Genomic DNA, 23,516 nt, shown 5'->3' on the forward strand with positions numbered 1-23,516 from the left:
CCTCAGATTATTTTAGCAATTGGCAAAGATCATTCATAAACAGATAAATTCATCTATCCCACTACTATCATGAAATAGTAGAAATAAGTACTGATATTTGACACCTGGTTTTTGCCCAATATTTTAAAGTTTGCAGCACTTTCTAGGAAATGCTGTCTTGAATGGGGCTCTGGGCTCTGCCCATTCCACTCCTCAAGCACCAACCAAAGTCTAGCCTCCATTTTTTTCCTTTAAATTCTGCAGTTCCCTCTCACATCAGTGCCTCCCCCACCCATGTCAGTCTCGCTGCCAAATGTTCTGCTTTTCCTAAGCCGTGTGAAATGGATCACTTCTATCCATCTCGGGTTAAATGCCACTGGGGTCAGGTATTTACTGACCCCAGAACCCTCCAGCTAAAGAGAGCTGCTCCTTTGGGATTTTCCTATTCAAATGGTTCTTGATATATCAGTGTAATTGTTCATTGCCTTTGACAACTGATAAGTTCTGTGGGTGCAGTGTGTCTGCTTTGCTGACCAGGCCAACCCCCCCTCATTTTCAGTCTGGTTCATGGCAGGTATTCCTAAGAATGCACAAAATGGAGGATGATTCGAACAATTTAAAAATGCTACGTTTAATGAATGCATTTTTTTTAATATAGCCAAAATTCTTAAGATCAAAAATAAGCTGATCTAATGACAATTAGTGTAACAGAAACAAGTCAGATAAAGTCAATGATACTTAGATAATCTAACATGCAGGAGGATCATACTCAGTAATTAGCTCCCGCTCTCTAGAAATACAGTGAGGAGGTTTTAATGAATACACCTCTTTTCCCTACGACTCAAATTAGGAAATAGCATAACTGCCCACTTTAAAATGTAAAGGAAGAGTTTACAGGAAACAAGAGGTGCTGGCGAGGATGTGGAGAAAAAGGAAGGCTCTTGCCCTATTGGCGGGAATATAAACGGGTGTCGCCTCTCTGGAAAACGGTCTGGAGGTCCCTCAAAAAATTAAAAATAGGATTACCCTATGACCCAGCAATTGCACTGTGAATTTATCCAAAGGATACAGGAGTGCTGATGCCTGGGGGCACATGTACCCCAATGTTCATAGCTGAGCTATCAACAGTAGCTATTATTGAAAGAGCCCTAATGCTTATCAACTGACAAATAGATAAGAGGATGTGGTATATATACCATGGAATACTATTTGGCAACGAAGAAGAACAAAATCTTGTCATGTGCAACAGTGTGGATGGAACTGGAGGGTATTATGCTAAGTGAAATAAGTTAGTCAGAGAAGGACAAATAGCATATGTTTTCATTCATATGTGGAATTTGAGAAACTTAACAGAAGACCATCGGGGAAGGGAAGGGAAAAAAGAATAATTACAAAAAGAGACAGGCAAACCATAAGAGACTCTTAAATACAGAGAACAAACTGAGGGTGGATGGGGGTGTGGAGGAGAGGGGAAATGGGGGATGGGCACTGAGGAGGGCACTTGTTGGGATGAGCCCTGGGTGTTGTATGCAAGCGATGAATCATGGGAATCTACTCCCGAAGCCAAGAGCACACTGTGTACACGGTACGTTAGCCAGTTTGATAATAAATTCTATAATAAAACATAGATAAATAAATAAAGGAGGAGTTTAGTAAAATATTAATATCATTGTCCTAGAAAAGGGTACAGTAGTTTATCCTTTGAGAATTAAGGCCTGTCTCTGAATTTACATTTAGCTCGAAAACATATTCTTCCATAGATCTGCTTTTAAATTAAACTTGAAGATTCTGACCAACATATTTTCTGAATTCAGATACTTTCAGATATCAAGGAAATGTATCAAATGAGGATAATCTAAGGTTATCAACAAAATAAGGAAAAATTTTTATTAAAAAGATTTATCATACAAAAAAAATCATTTTCACAGTGGAATGAAGAAAAGCCACTTTCATATGACTGCATTACTAAGACGTATGTGATTTTTCCTTGCGGTGTCTTTAAAAGACCTACCTTCCCGAAGTAATAAGTTATGATGATTGGTTTTTTTGAAAGTATATTTTAGTGGAAAGGTAGCTCGTCAGAATTTTGCCACAGTATGAAATATTCTGACTGAGGAAAACATATTTATATATAAATGGAATTTTTAATGAACGGGCATTTGTGATTATAGAGGAGTTTTAATAGTTTAAGGGATAAGCGGCATGTTAAGAATGCGCAAAGCCTTCAACATTATCGGAAGAAAGAGATGTTTTTACAAGCAGCTTTTCATTTAAAACAGCTTAAAATAAGCTGGGTAGCCCTGAAACATTGTTTCACTTCTGCAGGCAGATTTGCAAAGAGAAACTTGAAACCAGGTTAGAGGGTTGGTGGGATTTTCCTGTTTTCAGAATCTGAATTTTGTCTAATGGTCATATTGCTTTAATTCGGGCCCTTTGAATGATTCTGTAAGGATAGCTCTGCCCTGTTTGCTCACCACATTGAAACCGAGATCGTGCCCGGACAGAATTCTGATGTGTGTTACATAGTGTGGCATTCCGGCAAAACAGCCGGTTCAGTAAGACCAGGACGCCGTGGGTCAGATCTCGCCCTCACAGCCAAGGGAGGCCACAGCAGGTAGCAGGAAGGTTCTTCATCCTCACCTGTGGCCAGGTCTGTCTCACAGTTGAGGGAGCCTCAGATCTCCAGAAACTTCTTACAGAACGTTTGCACAGGCAACATTACTGAGGGCTGATTTGCTTACACCGAGCTTAGTGACAATACGTGAACTATCTCGTAGATACAAAAATGCACGTTCCTCTCTCTTACACAGTCTTTGGTTTATTCTCATCTTTCTTATTCTCTGAAACAAAAAAGTTATTAAATCAATTGTGTCTTTAAAATGATAAGTTCTTAAAATTGAGAAATCTGGGATATACTTCATATGCTATAAATACAGGGCAAATTCTACTCTGTGGAACTGATCATTGAAAGGACTTTTTACTTAAAAGTAAGTTATTAAAAAATTATATTCCCAAACCTTCAGAACTAGAGAGTTCGAAAGGTAGGTGCTCACACTCCTTTCAAACTTGTGTTTGAAAAAGATGTTGGTTGTCTGAATTTGATAGAAAAAGAAAAAAGAAACTGTCCAAGCTTTCTTGTTGTTACTCCTAAACCCTGGACCTGTTTGTGTTGGGATGAGGATTGAGAAGTTTAGCTTTAAAAAATAGGTGTGTTTTTTTGTTGTTGTTACTGGTTTTAATTTTTAGGGGGGATGAAAGGAGATTTATGAGAACTACATTTCTGGTGGATCACAGATAGGGAGTCAAATGAAATGACTGATCAAATACAAAAGGACCAGAAGGAATCCTGCATAAATGTTTTTATGATTTTTAAGCATGGAAGGTCTTTGAAAGTATGGCACAAAATCCAGATGCTGTGATGAAAAAGATTCATAAACTGTACTGCATAAAATTTTTAAACATTCGTATCTCAAGAAAAAAATATTTAATGACAAGTAGGAAAAGGATATGAAACATTATTGACAGAGGGTTAATTGTCTGATACAGAAATTTTTACTTGCAATGACTACATAAATACAGTGACGCCAGTTAATCAAAAAGAAGCGTAAAGGAGGAATTGGTTACAAATAGGAAATTGACACGAATAGAAATACGGTAAGCCATATGCGCGTGCGCGCGCACACACACACACACTAAATTTTAATCTCACAACTGAGTAAATAGAACAGATGAGTAGAAAAGTGTTTTGGTCTATCAGAAAGGGCTAAGTTAAAAAAAAAAAAAAACAGCAGCCTGCATGAAATAGGGAAAGGAGAATTACCCTCCAAATTGTTGACTCATACAAAATTATTAATACCCAGAACTTCGATCTCATAAGCTCCACATATAGAAATTTATCGTGTAGAAAATACGTACAGGAGCACCTGAGGGGCTCAGTCAGTTCAGCTTCTGATTTCAGCTCAGGTCACGATCTCACAGTTCGTGGGTTTGACCCCACGTTGGGCTCTGTGCTGACAGCTCAGATCCTGGAGCCTTTTTCGGATTCTGTCCCCACCACTACCACCGCCCTTCCTACTGCTTTCTTTCTCACTCTCTCTCAGAAAATAAACATTAAAAAAATGTATACAAAAAAAAAACACATACAAAGATGTGCATTACAGCCTTGCTTCTAAAGGATTTAAATATACGTTTGTTCATCTAGGTAACAGAATACTCTACAGCTGATATGGATAAGGTAGAGCCATATATACTAACAAAAGAAAATGTCACAGTATTTTTTTTAATTTTTTATTTTTTATTATTTATTTTAGAGAGAGTGTGTGATCGGGAGGAGGGGCAGAGAGAGGAGAGAGGGAATCTCAGAGGAGAGCCCAACCCGGAGCTCAATCCCATAACCCTGGGATCATGACCTGGGCTGAAATCAAGAGTCAGCTGCTTCACCCAGGTGCCCTGTCACAATGTATTTTTATATGTAAAAAGCAAAACAGGAAGCTGTGTGTACACTCCCTTTTGCATGTGTTAAAAATAATGTACATATAAAAAACAAAATATATATGTATATATAGACATATCTGTACATGAATACGTATTTGTGCAGAGAAAATATCCCCCAAATATATAAAAGTGTGAATAGTACCTTTTTCTGGGGAAAGAAAACATATAATTTGTCCTTTATAACTGTTGTTTGAGTTTTTGCATGAAGGTACTATGTGCTTGTTAAGGTAATTAAATAAGAAGCTCCCTTAGACTAGAATAGCCCTAAGAACCTTGAGGGCTGACCTAAGCAAACCGAAACCAATGCCAGGGTCACTGCACTTGGATCTGAGAATGTGAAACTTTGGTGCAATGGATCTCAGCCAACCAGGCTTTCCCAAAGAAGGCCAACGCTTAAGCTATAGCCAATCGAATGGTTTGCTTCTGAGTTCTCTCCAGAAGATTCTCTCCCCTAGCTCCTGTGACAGGAGCCTCCTAGCCTGGTGCTATCAGATTCACAATTTTAATGTACCTCTGTTTACCTTTTAACACGTGCATGGCCATTGTCTCACACCCCTTCCCATCCAACCGAGTCCTGCGGTGAGAAGCGCCAGCTTTATCCATTTCTCTTTGAACTTCTTTGGGTGTAAATATATATTCCATAGCAACAATAAGTCATAGTTTTATGCCATTATTGCTTCATTTATTGTCTTTAGAGATATCATCCGCTGCTCCAGGACTTCTGAAACTTCCTCTTTTCCTGCTTTGGTTTCTTCATTCTAAAGTGATTGCATTTATTTCACTTAAAATAATGCAGTAGCTAATTGATGTGTTGTATTTGTAAGGTTCTCTGTGGTTGGAATGAGCTGGTAGAGGTCAAGTTCTTGGAGCAGTGCTTCTATATATGTGGTTAATGTATTTGATGTGTTAATTACAATTCTTTTTGTATCCTTAATATTAACAATTTAGTATTACTTATAGCACCTCCTTGGCCCACATTTGATAGTTATGCTATGGTTTCTGGTCCTACTCCTGATTAATTGGTAATCCTCTAACAGATTTTCCCTGCTGTAAGGGGCCCCTTACCTCTAAGAAGACATTAACACTTCCCGGCTGTACTAGCCTGCCTTTCTTTGCTTCCATTTCCTACGCACCTGACCTCTTGCCCCCTTCAGAGAGAGAATTCTCCAGTGTTCAATGCCTGCCTGCCTGTGGGGTCATCTTTTGTATAATTTTGGCTCTCTCACTGTCACTCCGTCTGCTTCCTTCCACCCCTGAACACTCTCTCTTGTATTTATAACATATGGGCCAAAATCTTCATCTAATGATGCCCCTGTGGTGTATGAACTCTTTCATCGAGACAAAGCCAAAATAAAATACCCACCATCTATATAACACTTCTGATATAATGTATTAAATATAGCTGGAGCTATATTAAACAACTATTGAATTGAAGGTTTTAATTCATTTTTAAGCTATGGTACCCCAAAGAAGACTTCCCTAATTTATTAAACTCAAAGTAACATTGTTGAAGGGTTTCGAGTGTATTTGCTTATCCTTGTGCCAATTTCTTAGATTTTCTGTGCCTCAGTTTCCTCATCAATAAGGTAAAAATAATACTACCTTCCTCATTAGAGTTAAATGTCTAAATGATACAATAATTTGATATTTTATAGTAAGTGTTTAACAAATGACATATGTAACTAAGGTGGTGATGATGATGATGATGATGATGATGATGATGGTGGTGGTGGTGGTGATAGTGTTGATGATGGTGATAGTAATGGTGGTGGTGGTGATGGTGGTGGTGGTGGTGGTGATCTCAGTGGTGACGATGGCAGTGATGATGGTGGTGGTGGTGATGGTAGGGATGATGGTGGTGAAGATGATGATGGTGGTGGTGATGACAGTGGTGGTGGTGGTGGTGGTGGTAGCAGTGGGGATGGTGGTGGTGATTATGATGGTGATGGTGGTGGTGATGGTGATGATGATGGTTGATTATGATGATGATGGTGGTGGTGATGATTATGGCAGTGATGATGGTGATGGTGGTGGTGGTGATGATGATGATAATGGTGATGATGGTGATGGTTGTAATGATGGTGATGGTGGTGGTGATGATTATGAATGATGGTGGTGGTGATGATGATGATGGCAATGGTGATAATGGTAATGGATAATGATGGGGATGGTCATGGTGGTGATGATTATGATGATGGTAAAGTGTAAATAATAATGTACCTTATAAAATAAATGTTTGAAAGATAACAGGTTTTCAGCAAATACTATCTTGTTAAGAGGATGAAGATGGTGATTGAGGTGATGATAGTGATGATGATGATGGTAGTGGTGGTGAAAACGACATCTAGTACTTTTGAACATTGCATAATTCTAACTGGCTTTGTTCATGATACCAAAAGGCTCATATTGGCACAGTCATTTAGTTGCTTCCCCTGTATCTTAGGATAAATATAGATATTTCAACCAAAATTAATTATTTGATTTAATTACATGCTACTGATGTATGTTGATGCCTTGTTCCTCAGTGTGCAGGCTAAAACCTAGTTTCTCATAACTAGTTCCCATGTCAATTTTTAAGGGCCAGACTCACCTAAGCTTACGGCTCTTGTAGTGGGAAAGGCTGCCTCTCTGTTGATCTTTGCTGTGTGTTTGCAGCACCTGCATTGGGGCCCAGGACCCTTACTGTGGCTGGGACATGGTGATGAAGAAATGCACAAGCCTGGAAGAGAGCCTCAGCATGACACAGTGGGAGCAGAACACCTCCACCTGTCCCGTAAGTGCGCGTGTCCTCCGGCCTCAAGGCCCTGTCCGTGGAACCCAGCTGTCTTAAATCCTAGCCCACCCCTCAGTGGTGGCCACACATTTGGGACCTTTAAGAGAAAACACTGTTGATTTGGAAATGGGATGCAGTATGTCTGCTTCAGTCTTGCATTTTCTCTCCAGAGATTGGCGTGTACTATTTTGCCCTTTTTAGCATTAACAAAACAGTGGCTTCCACACCCATCAATTTCCCTTGGGAGCTATAATTCTAGAAATAGAGATAAATAGAGCTTTCAGGAGAATAAAGTAAAGGATGTTACTATTGGACTCCAGGTGGGACAGTCTTCTGGATCCTGCTCGGGGTCCCGGAAGCTCTGGGACAAACAGCATGATGACCATCCCCCTGTGACCCCACAGAAGGAAAAGAAACTCATTTCCATTCGGAGCTAGATTTTCTGAATCTAGCGAGGAAAACGATTTTCTTTGCCAATTTATTTCCTTTGAAGCCTTGCTTGTAAGAACCAGTTTAATTTTTCCCCTTTGTCTTTACAACCCCTAGTGCAGTGATCTCAGATTCTTTTTTCTGTCCTCAGAAAGTATGAGCAATAGCTGTTAGCTTCCACATATTTAAATATGATGAAGCCACTGCGTTGTCACATAGCTGCTGACTCTCTGTCAGTTCCGGCGCACCTCTGCAAGACAGAGGTGAGAAAGGAAGAGGCACTTTCAGTATTCGACGTCCATGCTGTTTCTCGGATGCAGATGTCTGACGCATCTGACACACTGTGTCCTGTGAAGGGAAATGCTCTTTCCATTCCATAAACCACACATTCATGCAGTCTGTCCTTCCAGGGGAAGGAAAATCAGACAGTGACTGGAGGAAGACTAGGATTAGTAAAACCAGCATCTTCTCCCAACTACAGGCAAAAGATTGAAGCCTTTTACTGCAAAGGTGTGTGATCACTATATTGAGGTTCTGATCAGAGCCCTCGGGGCTATTCAGTTTCAAATTTCCTTAGTTTTTCTTGAAGTTGATTACAGAAATGCCAGCGTTTGTGCTAAGTTCTTTCTCAGTTCTGAACAATACTTTAAAGATGTTCACGTTGAATCTCTGCAACTAGAGGAAACATAAATTATCTGAAATGTAGTTCTAAATTGCAGGCGTGCACTTCCCAAGAATCAATGCATCTTCTCATGGATGTATGATCCAGCATTATTAATGGCAAAAACGGTCAGGAGAATATCGTAACAGTTCTTATAGTAAGAGTTCTTCTTAAGCGGCAAGGCGTTCACTCTAAGACCCATGGTTCCAGATATCTGAGACCTGCTTAATTATATAATAGAAATGCACTCGCCCACTTGGTTTGTAACAAATACATGTGCTGTATATTTATTTCTCTTTTTTTAAATTTATTTTGAGAAAGAAATAGAGAGACAGCGTGAGCAGGGGAGGGGCAGAGAGAGGGAGACACAGAATCCAAAGCAGGCTCCAGGCTCTGAGCTAGCTGACAGCACAGAGCCTGATGCGGGGCTCGAACCCACAAATGCAAGATCATGACCTGAGCTGAAGCTGGACGGTCAACCGACTGAGCCGCCCAGGTGCTGCATGTATTGTATATTTCTATAGGAAAAAAAAAATGGAGATGACCTAACATTTAAAAGGTGGCCAGAGGGTTGTTCCTAAAGCTGCTGAGTGCACAGTTTCTGTTATAAATTCAAAGAAGGCCACAGGGTATATGGACTTGTCCCGATGGGAGGGCAGCCCCTTCACATCTCCACTTTACAAAACCATCCCTGTTCTCTGTCTCTGTCTGTCTGTCTATCTCTCTCTATATACATATATGTCTATATATGTCTATATGTGATAATACATATATACACTTTTTGATAAGTTAGGAATATGCAAAGCATCCAACAGCAGACAATAAATTATGTCACCTGGAGCAAAACACAAGAGAGGAAGATATAGATTTATCTGATTTAGATAGGCTGCCAGACAGAAAATAGGAAATCTGCTATAACCCAACTACTTATCAAAAGGTAAACTGAGCCATATTAATTTTAAGAGTTCATTTGAACCAAACTCAACTCAAATCAGGAGGCATCCAACCAGCAGATAGAAAGGAGCTCTGAGGAGCAGTATAAAATGAAAGACTTTGATAGACAGACATACGTGGGAACAAGGAAGTTATACTAAGCAAAAAGGCAGGCTGGTTCCTGCAAAGTTACTTTTCCTTTCCAGGTGGCAGGGGTCCATCAGGCAGATGGCCTAACTGGAGCTGATCAGGCATTTCCTGATTGGTTTAAGATTTCCTTTTCTGGAAGAGCCAACACTGTAATTAAGTCAAGTCTCAGTGTGGTGACATGGAGCTTTTAGAATAAGAGATTGCATCTTAGGTCTGTAGTTTTTTTTTTTTTTTTTTTAACAACTCTAGTCATTGTACATCTCTTTCTAAAAATCTGTCTCTTAGAAAGAAATGAGCTAGGGGCACCGGGTGGCTCAATCAGTTGAACCTCCAACTTCGGCTCAGGTCATGATCTCACGATTCATAGGTTTGAGCCCCATGCCGGGCTCTGTGCTGAAAGCTCAGAGCCTGGAGCCTGCTTTGGATTCTGTGCCTCCCTCTCTCTCTGTCTCTCTCCCACTTGTGCTCTGTCTCTCCCTCTCTCTCTCTCAAAAATAAATAAGTATTAAAAGTTAAAAAATGAGCTAAATGAAAAGTATTAGCATTATTACAGAGCAGTCTTAGGTATTTTTAAAGAATACTAAGATATAATTTTGCTTCTATTTTATTTTTAATTTTTGACTAAAATAGAAGAAAGGTTTAATTTTATTGGCCAAATCTACTATATCTCTATTGTTTCTGATATGCCATTGGTTGTTTTATAAAGAAAAAAAAATGCTGCCATGGACTGCAAGATGAAAACTGATTTCAGAGATGTTATATTTATATATAAACACATAAATATATGTGCGTTTGCATATAAAGAATGTAGATACATATTTATATGTATGTGGATACAATGAGGGTAACACCAGTTTCTGTGAGAAACTACCAAGTCAATCTTCACAGACTTCAGACCAATGACATAGCACAACTGAGTTCCACAAAGTCAGTGTTGCATTTAGACCATGGACAGATCCTCTGCTCTCTAGAGTGTTCCGCTTGGTGGTGGAACCCTGGAAGACCTCGCAAGGCTTCTTCAGGAACTTAGTGCCCAAAAAGACCTATTTTCTATTAAAAGATCCCTATTTTAAAATGTTGATGGACCACTGTTGTATAGGAGACACGTAATAATGATTGACATATAGATTAATGTTCTGGTGGCTTATATAATTATAATTGAAAACATTATTCTCAGTTTAAGAGATTTGAAGTGCTCAAGCAGGATCTAAATTTACAGATCTAGAGTAACTTGAATATTATTCATGTCCTGCATAACCTGCAACGTTGCTTAATGAGGATAATGTAGTTTTAAGAATCGACCTGAGCTTTATTTATGCCCCAACACTGTCCATATCCTTTGTGGGTATATCATTGCAACTATACATTATACAATGAGTCCCTGTTTCAAAATACATCATGCAATAGCTAGCAAAATATGTATACTAAATAAGCACCTCGATGGCTTGCAGTAAGTGGCTTCTTCCCAGGATGCTGTATATGGAACACCTTTAGAGAGAAAAGATCCTCTAGCAGTGACTGATCCCAGAGCCCCCCATTTAGATGGTGGCACCATAGACCAAAGAGGTTATAGAAGATTCTAAAACTACATTGTGAAAGAAATTAGGACTTAAATCCAGTGCTTCTGACATTATCCTCAATCTACCACACATTCCTAGCCATCAAAGTGTCCCCAGAGCAGTGGCTGATGGGTACACCCATTGACAGGTGACCCAGTGGTCACCTTGCATACTATGCTTGGATAGCAGGTAAGATATTCTTTGTGAATTTTGTAGTGAAATCTACTGTAAAGAAGGAAAGGGGAGCTAAGGTTAATTGTGTGTCTACACCATGTGCTAAGTGGTGTGTTAGGCCATTTCAGTGGATTATCTCCTTGGATATTTATGATCATCCTAGGGGTAGGCCTCACTGCTTCCATTTTATGAGTGGCTCCCAGGCAATAAAGATTGCCGCTATTTGTCCACCCTTTCAGAGGCCACATGGTGCTCCTGCTGAGTCCTCTTCAAAGGTGCTATCTTTCCCTTGTGTAACTAATTCACTCAAGGAGAGAGACTTAGGGATATTAAGTTGGTGTTGTAACATGGAGATGGTCCTTTCCAAAGAGCAGAGCCAATATCCTGTTGTGTTGCAATCTCTGAGCAAAGGTACATGAAAGTTTGAAAATGCATGAAGGAAGATCTTTTGACTTCTGAAAAATACATCCTAGTAGAAAAGATAGGAGTTCAATTTAGTTATAAGAGAATAATGGCTGGAGTACAGTAAGAACTTAAAGGTGTACTCCAGGGATTTCTGTACCCATCAGACACATCCACATGCTTGGTTACCTGGGAATTAATGAATTGGGCATGAGTGATTTAAACATGGGATTAGAGGTTATGCTTGTTAGCAAAAATTGAGTCTTACTTAGCGAGAACTTAGAAATACATGATTTCCTAGGTAGGGGGACATTTGCTATTATACAATTACAGATAAAAGTATAAGTGCTGTTTTCCACGCAACTCCCATCAGGGAAGGTTCTATGAATCACATTACAGAATGGAGTGGCTGAGACCGCAGGCTCTCTATTATGTTGACACTGATTCTTGAGTCCCTTGCAACCAGTGTGACTCTGAATAAATTGAGCCTAATCTGAACCTCAATTCCCCTCTCTGTTAAATGGGAAGTAGATACCAGGGACATTGTGAAGATTCCAGAATTAACACATAGAAATCACTCACCACAGTGCCTGGCATCCAATAAACCACCTATATGTGGTATGTGTTTTACTATTGCTGAATAACTAATATTTCGTAAAGCGGAGCACATACCTCAAATAGAATGTTGCTTGGCAGAAAGCTGGAGATAGCACAACCACAGATCAGATATTCTAGATAGCTTCATTTCTGATTTCTAAAGAAAACCAACAAAATACAAAAATACCTGTCTGGAAAAGGGAAGCAGCAGAACTTATCCCATTATTCGTGGATCTGTTCTCTTCTTGAAGTAATATACTGAGCGCCAAAAGGAGTGCATGGTTAAAGTGGGTGAGAGGGCCCTCGGTCAACTGCCCACGTGCTTTTCTGTGTGTTGCAAGTTCTTCTTGCTCCAGAACTTAATAGAACCAATGGTAGTGGTCCTGGGTTGAAAATACTGTCCCACAACTACCCCCACTCTTACCCTGGGAAGCCATCACCATATACTCTTAGGAATGACTGGCCGGTGGTGTTACTCTTCCTTTCCAGTGTATTTATTGCAATAACTATTCTCTTTTTTTCTACCTCATGCCACTCCATTCTTTCATTTACTACCACTATTTCAAGTTCTTCCTCTTTTTTCTGTCATATTAGCTCATCTTTTCTCATTCATACATTTGGAAAGAGAACATGTGTAGCATTTCTTTGCCTAAAGACTATTTTCTTATGCCGGTGCCCAAACAAGGAAACAAAAGGATGTCTAGTGTGGAGGGTCCTTTCTTTCCCTTTGAGTTCTACTGAGATATGAAGGCTACAAGCCTACAGAGCACTGTGAGAGGCTAGGGTGTGCAGCTCAGAGACGTGCATATACTGTGCATCCACAGAGAGCTTAGTTAACACCCATCATCTCCAGCAGATACCCCCCAAAAAAGGGATTTCCCCTCCTTGTGAAAAAAAGTATATCCTCTAAGCAACTTTCAAATGTCCCAGCAATAGTCATCATATCGTACATGGCATCCCCAAGACATATTTATCGTAAAACCGGAAGTTAGTACCTTTTATTAAAGTTTATTTATTTATTTTGAGAGAGAGCATGCATGGGAGGTGGGGAGGGGCAGAGAGAGAAAGAGAGAGAATCCAAAGCAGACTGCACCACGCAGACCAATACCAGGCTTGAACTCACAAACCATGAGATCATGACCTGAGCCAAAACCAAGAGTTGTATGCTTAACCGACTGAGTCACTGAGGTGCCCTGAAGTTCATGCCTTTTGACCTCCTTCCTCTAGTTCCTCTCCCCACCCCCTACTCTACACATCAGGTAGCCACACGTCTGATCCTTCTTTCTATGAGTATAGGTCTTTTTACATTCCACTTATATCTGATATCATATAGTATTTGTCTTCCTCCGTCTGACTTATTGCACTTAGCACAATGCCCTCAAGGTCCATTCATGTGTTCCCAAATGGAAATGTTTCCTTCTCTTTTATGGCTGAATAGTATTCATATATGAGCACTTAGAGTATTCACGTGAGATACATATGGATATGAGATATGCATATGAAGAATATATTATATGTATGAGATATCTCATGTATATTTTTGGTTTTATATATACTATATAAAAGTGTGGTTTATATAACACATTTTCTTTATCCACTCCTCCTTCGACAGACACGTAGGTTGTTTCCATGTCTTGGCTGTCATTAAGTAATGCCACAGTGACTGGGGGCAGGGGGGTCGCTAGCTTTTCAGCATTGTAATTTGGTTTTCTTCACCTGTAAACCCAGAGGTAGACTTGTTGGATCATATAGTAGTTCACTTTTAAGTCCTTGAGAAACAATGGATCTTAACTGGAGGAGATTTTGCCCCCAGGGACATCTAGCAAAGTCACAACCAGGGCTGGTAGGGTACTGGCATCCAGTGCAGGGACAAGGGAGATCACTGATGCTCGGGGCAGCCCCCACAACAGAGAATCCTCCAGTCCAAATGTCAGTAGTGCTGACGTTTGAAAGCCCTGGTCTCATGGAAAGGAAAATGCTGAACAGTATTTCCAATTATACCTTCCAAATTGTGAGTTGGGTCATCTTTGGCCGGTTATAAAATTTTCTTACATGTACCTCTGCTGTTTCTGTAAAAATAGTACGTAATGATCATGTCCAGTCATGCAGCACTGAGTTCCCTGTGAACAGGGTCTCACACAGGACTGGTTTCATCCCACAGCTGTGGGGAGGCAGCAGCGTCAGGACTGGTTCTCCCCTCCAGTTTGGGGAAGCCGTGGGTGAGCTGCTCTCTTATTTCCTGGGTCTGCTTCTCCTCAGGGGCCCCAAGCACATAACAATGTCCACAGCAGAGAGAGAGAGCATTCTGCTTTTATCTGGGGGAAAGTCGTTTCTTGAATCCTCTTCACTCTCCTCTTGGGCCTCATTGACCAGAATCTGGTCACATGTTCTTCCTGGGCCCAACACTGGCCCAGGTGAGTGGGGTTCCCATGACAATCATAGACCCTCTTGCTAAGGGCATGGCTGGTGATGCCAGCTGAGCCCTCCCTAGTTACCTAGTGTTTTCCAGGAATGGTGACGAATGATCCCTGTGATGAATGCAAAACTCCTTTTATTCAAAATGATTCGTTCATAAATACCCATCCACGTTGGCTGGCATTCTTGGGCTGAAGGAACAGATTCTCAGTGTCCCTCTAGGACTGGAGATTTAGTTCAAGAGAGCGTATGAATTGATCAGGAACCTCGAAGTTGTTGGGAAACAGGCAGTGCCTCTGACTCCTCCTCTTCGTGTCTGCCTGTCTGTCTGCCTGCCTGTTTCTGTCTTTCACTTGTGTCTGCCCTATATTGACTTATTTTTGAATCATTCTACTGATGAATTTATCCTGTACATAGTTTATCTTGGTTGTGGGTCTGACTCATGACCGTGCAGTCTAAATAAGTTTCCATCACAAACTGCCCTCTTTCAACATCCTAGGTGATTTCTGTTTCTGTGATCATTCCTTTGTCATTATCAAAGTGGATTTCTCTTGGCTTCACATTTCTTCAGTTTCTCCATATTCTGTGGGTTTCATGTTTCCTCAAAACTTTCTGTAGCTAAAGAGACCCCAACAGTCTCCACACCTGCTTCCTCATACGTTAGACAAAGAACCAGAGGTTGAGAAAAGGCAAATGGAAGGGACCACATGCCTCACAGAGTGTCGGTCTCCTGACAGTGCTCCCACTGGCCAGTCTTCACCCTCCCCATCCACTTCTGCCCCATGGGCCTGTCCTTCCCCATTTCCAGCTTGCCCCTCACCCGGGCTTCCCCATTGTCTTGGGTTTCGATAGTGGGTGACCTAGGCAGGAGCAGAGAGACTGGGGTATGTCTTCCTTGCTGTCCTCCAGCATAGGCTATTACCCTGCCAGGCCATCCTTCCCCAGGCTCTGCCCCATACACATCCCCCATAACCCATTCTCTTTCTGAAAGGTCAAGGACACTAACAGGTTTGGATTCACAGGCACATGGTGATTTGCTTGGATTTGAAAGCATGTGGGGGAATTTGTTAGCTTGGGCTCCATGTTAAATCCCAGTGAAGGCAATGGCTGATCCCTTTCTACCTACATGAGGGTCCTTTGGGAGGAGGCAAGAGGTAGCGCTGGTCACTGAGTAGAGGGCAGGTGTGGGAACTCCCAAATGGCAGGGCCTTTGCTGCTTTAAGAACATTTTGGTGTGAGTAGTTAGTGGCTTCAGTCAGCTTGTCATATGGGGCTCGGTTCTCTGAGAAAGTACCAAAGTCTCTGAGGAAACTTATGGTCAGAGTATGAGCTGTATTTTTATCCTGACCAGAGACGGTCAGGGACCTTGGAGATGGGGACGTTTTCCTCTTGTGAAGTCTGCCTTTGGGTGTTCACTGTCACTCTGGGTTGGGTCTAGTGAGTCACCTTGAATCCAGCTCCATACCCTCCTCTTTGCTTCTTCTGGAAAGAGCCAGACATGGTAGGGAATTCTGGAGTTTCATCCATCCAGTGGATAGAAAAGGTTGGCCTACTGACAAGAACGGGGGCAACAGAGTCAAACTGTGGCAGTTGGAGGGGACGCGCCAGCTGTGTCAGAGCAACAGGACACGTTTCATGTGGACTCCATCCTACGGCCTTTGGAGAAATGACAGAAGAAAAGTAAAGCTCACCTGTGGTTTTCACATGCAAACTACGGCGTTGGTGCTTCTCTGAAATGGGAAGTACAGGTAGAGTCCGTAGCCCGGGAAGAAGATTGTCTTGTCCCTGGAGTGCGGTCTTGTGTGGATGAGGAGTCTTCAGAAGTGTGACGACTGGTGTAGGGCAGGAGCGAGCGGTGGGTGCAGTGGAGGGAAGCCAATGCTTGCAGTTACTTACAGTTCTCTCCGCGCATCACGCTCTCTACTAAACACCAAAGTCGCCATATCACATTTAGGAGTCTGGACTCTAGGCCTCCTTCCGGCCCTTCAAAAGGAGGCCGCTTTCTCCTGCAGCGTGACTGAGGACTTGGGCCCAGGAGCCACGGACCATGGGAACACCTTGTGGCTCTCTCGTCAGAGGTGACCTGAGGTGGTCCAGTCTTCCGTGTCCGCGGGGAGCACCATCTGCCCAGGCGGCAGCTGGCGCAGGCTTCAGCAGCCTTCCCAGATTGGGGGTACTGGTTGGACAGGCCTGTCTTTGCCCATGCACCCCACTCAGAGCTCAGAGCCCCTGCCTTGTCCCAACCTGCGGGCCAGAAGGTTACAGTGAGGCTCTGAGCGGGATATGCCTGCCCGCTAGTACGGTCCCGGCTGCTTTAATGGGCTATAAATTAAATATTGGCAGTTTGCACTGACATTTGAGCTAGGCCAGGTCTTAAATAAAACTAATTGGCCGATCTTTCTTTTAAGGGACATAAAAATGCAACACCGTTGCCCATCTGTGATTTCTCGCTCCAATTCTGCTTGCTCTTTGGGTTTCTCACCTTAGCAGACAATTCTGCGGTCAGCTGATGGCTAAGCCCTTGGAACGCTTCAGTCCCCTCCCTCGTCTCCCCCTTCCACACCTCCCCACCCTCCCTCCCTTCCTTTCTCCTTCACTGCCTCTACCAGTGACCTCTGCAGCCTTATTTTGAAGGCTTATTCATCCTTAGTTTTTAAATTTTTAAAATATTTTATTTTATTTTGGGGGAGAGAGGAAGGAGAGTATGAGCAGGGGAGAGTCAGAGAGAGAGGGAGACACAGAATCTGAAGCAGGCTCCAGGCTCTGAGCTGTCAGCACAGAGCCCGACGTGGGACTCGAACCCACGAATGTGAGATCATGACCTGAGCTGAAGTCAGACACTTAACCAACTGAGCCACCCAGGCGCCCCCATCCCTCTTTAACTGTAACATCAAAATATTCTAGATGTGCTCTGACTGTACTGTGAGGGACCTTTCAGTGTTTCTCTGTGTTTACAGCCCTAACCTTCCTGACATCCTCACCTGTGTCTGCTTCCTAGACGAGGAATCTCACCGTGGACGGGCACTTCGGGGCGTGGTCTCCGTGGACGCCCTGCACGCACACCGATGGCAGCGCCCTGGGATCCTGCCTGTGTCGCACCCGCTCCTGCGACAGTCCGGCCCCCCAGTGCGGAGGCTGGCAGTGCGAGGGCCCCCGCATGGAGATCGCCAACTGCTCCAGGTGGGTCTCTCCCATGCTCTTCCATGTGCGCAAGCGGACTGCAGAGTGTGGGGACATGGTCGTTAGTGCACCCCTCCCCCTTTCTAGAGAAAGGTGGCAAAAGACAGGGGCACTTACCACTTAGAAGTTACATGATCAGGGATGCTTGGGTGGCTCAGTTGGTTCATCAGCCATGATCTCAGGGTTCCTGGGTTCAAGCCCCACCTCAGGCTCTGTGCTGACAGCTCAGAGCCTGGAGCCTATTTCTGATTCTGTGTCTCCCTCTCTCTCTCTGCCCCTCCCCTACTCACACTCTGTCTCTGTCTCTCTCTCAAAAATAAATAAACGTTAAAAAAAAGTTACATGATCTACTGAAGGAGGTTTTTTTACTTATTTTATTTAATTTTATGTTTTTAATGTTTACATTTGAGAGAGATGGAGTGTGAGCCTGGGAGGGGCAGAGAGAGAAAGAGCATGAGACACAGAATCTGAAGCAGGCTCTAGGCTCTGAGCTGTCAGCACAGAGCCTGACATGGGGCTTGAACCCAGAAACTGTGAGATCATGACTTGAACTGAAGTCAGACATTTAACCAACTGAGCCACCCAGGCACTCCTGGAAAAGGATTTTTTAAGTTATAAATTAGATTATAAATCAAAGCGTGTTTATTGTGTTCATCATTAGATTAGGAAAATGATCTGCAGTGTGCACAGCATTATTCTCTTCTTCGAAGGAAACGTCTGTGTCAAGTAAAATCCTTTTCTGGAACATGTAGGCTAATCGTCCCTCCAGGTAGAACACGACACATTCATTGTGAACTGGCCTCATCCACGTGGCCCTTCACGGCCCTCTGTTTCCTTTGCCAGCGTCAGGGAACCCAACGGCCCTGCACCCTGACCTGGCTGGCCATTGGGCACCTCCTGAGGACGAAAGCAAGTCTGAAATCAGATTTGGCCACACCCAGAAAACTGTGACACAGCCAGTTCCTGCAAATGACAGAGTCCCAGATCCCTGTCCCTCAGGCTTGCTGACGAGCACACACATGGAGGTTTACGTGAAGCAATGTGAGGATTCTGGCCACTGACTAGCCAACCATTAGGTCAGGCCCGGGAAAGACAGCCTGCGCCATCAAGGCAGATGCTACAGGCCAGAGAGCGCCCAGCCTCACCCCCAGTCCATGGGAAGACAGAGGCGTGTGCAGCGTGTCAGCCTGCCCAACCCTGACCTCACTTCCTGCACAAACAAATTGTCCCCAGTAGCCCACGTACTAATAAGTGTCCCCCCCGCCCCCGGGGCTGATTCAGGAAGCGACATGTGCTGTTTGAAGCAGCCTCCTCGGGGGTTGAGAGCAAGGGGGGATAGTTCCATAGTTTCAGAGTCGATATTCCTGAAGCTATAGAGGACAGATCTGGGGTAGCAGCCAGAGCTCACGTGCCCACACATGCACATGGGCATTTACCAGGTCTGTCCTTAGACAGTACGAGTTTCCTGAAGCAGCGGTCTTCACCAGAAGTTGTTCATCTGCCCCCCCGTCAAATAATGTGGATAAACTAGATCCCCTCAAATACTTGTAGATCGCCATCAAATTGTTTCTCATCAAAAGTTTTAGTAGTTGTGGGCGTTCGGTGGCTCAGTCTATTGAGCATCCAACTCTTGATTTCGGCTCAGGTCCATGATCACGTTTGGGAGATCAAGCCCTGCCCACATCAAGCTCTGTGCAGACAGTGTGGAGCCTGTTTGGGATTCTCCCCCACCCCTGCTTTTCTCTCCCTCTCTCACAAAATAAATAAATAAACACTTAAAGAAGTGCTAATAGTTGCAAAGATATAATTTCTGTTACATCCCTATTTAAATGTGTAATGGAATCTAAATGCCTTAGTGATTTGATAGCCACTTGCCCGTTTAAGAAATTGATAAGCAGGCTCTAATTTAACATTTAGAACATTTACGTTTTTCCTTCTTTAATTTCTTATTTTTATTCTCTTTCCCATATCAATCTTATCCTAATATATTCTGCTTTTGTGTTTAAAAGTCTTACACTGGCCACCATATCATGCTTATCTGCAATTACCAGAATAACAAATTATATAAATGGAATTTAAAAACAAAATTTCTATATCTGATAACCATAGGCTTTATGGTTAAATATTTTAAATATGTATTTTGAAAATTAGCATCCAACTAATCTAAAAACCATGAATATTTTACATTTTGGCCCAGAATTTTTTTTAACACTTTTTCAATTTTATTGAAAATTTATTCCTTCAGGCAATTTTTTCCTTAAATTCCCAATTACTTTTCCTTTTTAGGCATAAGTGCATCTCCTTGCCTGATTTGGGGAAAGCTTAGCATCGATTCCATTCTTACGTTGTTATTTTTCTAGTCACAAGAACTGACGGGTATGACTCCTGTAAGTAGATGGAAATATAAGATCATAGCTTTTCCACGCAGTTCCCTGAATTCTTTCGAAGTTATCTGCTGAAGGCCTGGTGATCTAATCCAAAGAATGTTTTTATCGCCCCATATCAGTTGATAACCTGTTTATCTTGGCCTTCAATCTTGTTAGAAGCAAAAAAATTGCCGTGCACCTAACCTGCAAACCCCCACTTTTACTCACTCACTACTGTCAGACGCTTCCTCGGTGTGCTTAGAGCACATCGGAGGCCTTTAGGAAGGCTGATCAGAGGCTCCCAGTTACACCTGCTATTCTTTATTTACAGGCACCTTGTTTAACCCAATGTAAGTGTTGGGAAATTCAAAGTACTGCTCATTCCGTGCATTTTACAAGTATATCTTTGATTAAATTCTATTATCACATCACATCATTAAATGTGTTTTTTCTCAATATCTTGGAGCTGCAATGACAGTGTGGTCATTCAGTGTGTGAAATGAAATCCACAACATAAAGGAATTCGCTAAGCCAGACTTTCAAAGCGGGGCCAAGTCAGACTTACAATGAATCAGGAAAATAGGGTTTCATTTTACAATTAAAGTAAACATTTGAATGTGCATTCTCATGTTGCCGTGTCACTTCTGAATCCTAATTCTTAGGGAGGAGAGAGGGAACCATGGAAAGCAGAAGTAGGAAAGCAGAAGGTCAAGGGAAGGTCTAGACCTTGATATGAGTTTGTCATCTAAATGAAATAAGTTTCTACAGCCTTCCATTTTCCTTACCTATACCTTCCTTTTTAGGACCTCTCTCTAGGAGGAAAGCCTGTGCCTGACCTGGGTTGGTCAGGATACAGAGACTCATGTGCAGGAAGGAGGTTAGGGAATGTCCCAAGCATCAACACCTGTGAGGGCAGGAAGGAAGGAAGTGTGGCCAAGAGAGGACTGACCAGTGCCACAGCCCTGAAAAGGGACTCAGCCGATGGCACAGGGAGCCCCATAGCCGGGAGAGCCTTTGAAGGTGGTTAGATTCTCTCAGCTGCAGGTCTGAGCCCCCCAACACCCTGAGCAGCTGGGGGCGCCAAGAGCACAGTCCAGTTTGGGGGGGGGGGGGCTTTGATAGTAGCTGGAGGATGGAAGAAACCAAGTCCTTGACCAACAGCTTTTTGCTGCTCTGTAGCAGATATGAACCCAAAACACCCCACCCAGTACTGAGTAACCAGGAGACCGATTCCAACAGTGATTCCCTGGGTTGGCTTCCTGTTTCCTCTGCCTATTATTTTGTCATTGCCAGATTGTTCTACCGTAGTCAGCTTGCTCCCGTCCTCTGCACCTACAGCACCGTGACCACAGCAGCCTCTCAGATTTTAAAATCAGCCTCCAAGCTCCCTCTTCAATTGCTTGTTAATTTACAGTGTTTCTAAAAAGTATTATTTTGTTTCCATGAGCCTATTCAGCAGGCAGGAACCTCTGGGCAAGTCTTCTGTGACATCCCTAACACCGCAGATCACACCGGGCGATAACTCACCAGGGGAGCCCAGAGCGCCAGGGCACTTACTGCCCAAGAGGAGCAGTGGTTGGAGGAAGAAGGGCAGGGTGCCAGGGGGCCCTCTGCCCTCTGCTCCCCTTCTCAGGCCAGCCTAGGTCACTCCACAAGGTTGATAGGAGACCGCAGGACTTTATAGATTAGATCATTTGTGCTATTACACAAAACAAAGGCATGTCAGCATGGCATTCTGCATAGCATTCTTTCCACAAAACTAAGAAGGCTTCCATCGAAGCATGGCAGCAACTTTATACAAGTTAAAGAGCTGTTACCGGAAGATTAGAATCAGCGACGGATATTCTTTTTTATACTGTTTCATGGAAACAAAGGACTATCAAGTGTGGACTGCAACTTATTTGTTGATACCTCTTTGGCTTTGGTTCTAGTAGACATGTCATCCTCTAAACAGATCTGCAATGCAATTAGTGGTGATTTTCAGATTAGTAATTGAATAACGGAACCCATTTTAATGGTGCTTTAAATGCACAAGTGGGTTGTTTTGGATGATTTAATCCTAGAAATGATTCATCAGCTGATAGATGCTTACTTGGTGCTGCTCAGTGACTGCCTGCCTCAATTTCATGACTGCAAACCCAGTGCCTATGACAGACACAGAAAATCGCCCTTATTTCCTAACTTCTTATATTTCTGCTATTTATATACACTTCCATTTACCCATTTCTCTGTATACAACATGTCCTCTATATTGTAAATGGAGTATATCACAAAATGTCATGTTTGGTAACAGGTTTAGGAATTAAGAATTCCCAATCAATTTTGGAAGCAAAGTTTCCTTCACTAACAGTCTTGCAAACATAAAAAGAAATTTTGGAAGTAAAAAGATCCTTTGATTTATGTTACAATAGTTATTTTTGTATAGAATTTAATGCATTATTTGGATTTCTTTAAGAAATTTTATAGGTAACAGGATATAAGATACTGATTACTTTCATTACTTTGGCAAGGATCTGATGTTTTTTGTGATTACTTGGTTAAATTATTATGAAACAGCCTTCTTGTCATATAGTAAAGTATCACTCTATATTTCATTTATATCATGAAGAAGTCTCAGAAAATAGGGAACTAGGAAATATACCGAGTTTTCTCAGAGGAATTGTCACTTGAAATTATTTTAGAAATTATATATTCAGATTATTGTTTATACCTTGAGCTTCATGGCTCAGGGCTGGACCTGCATGTTTTTAAAGGAAGGTGCAAAACACACACACACAAAACAATGTCAGTTGATTTTTTTCAGGAGAAATGGACATCCAGTGAGGTAACATAGTTATAGGAAAGCATATGTGATTAGAGAAATATATTCCACATGCGGTAGGCAGTTCACATGGGCGTTTGGATTCTGGATTTAACAGATATTTTAACAAATATTTAAGGATTTAACAAATCCTTAAAAATGATTTAGTAAATCCTTAAAAATGCATACAATTTGTTCTTTAATAGTAAGGACTAACTACTAAGCCAGATATTTAAATTACAAATACAGACATTTCAAGGGAAAAGTACAATATTAAACAGAAAAAATCCTCTAGCTGTCAGCAGCAATTAACTTTATAAGCCACTTTTATACAAGCTGCTTCTTTTTATTTTAATTTTATGTTTTATATGTCTATCATATTATAATCTAATAACATAAATACAGTTATGTGCCATTTGCACACCTTGTTTATAATCTGTATCTTTGGTAAATTGTAAGAAAATCACCAAGAATTTGAATTTAAAGTACCTTTCCTTCATGACTTTAAAAAAAAGTTTATTTATTTATTTTGAGAGAGAGTGTGTGTGTGTGTGCAATGGGGGGGCAGAGAGAGAGAGGGAGGGAGAGAGAGAGAGAGAAAGGG

General features: G+C 42.1%; 1 protein-coding gene across 1 annotated transcript in view; it reads left to right on the forward strand.

Moving 5' to 3' along the window:
• Positions 1–23,516, forward strand: part of SEMA5A (semaphorin 5A) — a 364,913-nt gene that overhangs the window by 260,346 nt on the left and 81,051 nt on the right. Inside the window, exons 12-13 of the mRNA XM_029941086.1 lie at positions 7,129–7,246; positions 17,565–17,746. Of these exons, the coding sequence (XP_029796946.1) occupies positions 7,129–7,246; positions 17,565–17,746 (300 nt within the window). The remainder of the gene's footprint in view (positions 1–7,128; positions 7,247–17,564; positions 17,747–23,516) is intronic.

Source organism: Suricata suricatta, chromosome 6 (genome assembly GCF_006229205.1).
Source record: "Suricata suricatta isolate VVHF042 chromosome 6, meerkat_22Aug2017_6uvM2_HiC, whole genome shotgun sequence".
Lineage (NCBI taxonomy): Eukaryota > Metazoa > Chordata > Mammalia > Carnivora > Herpestidae > Suricata > Suricata suricatta.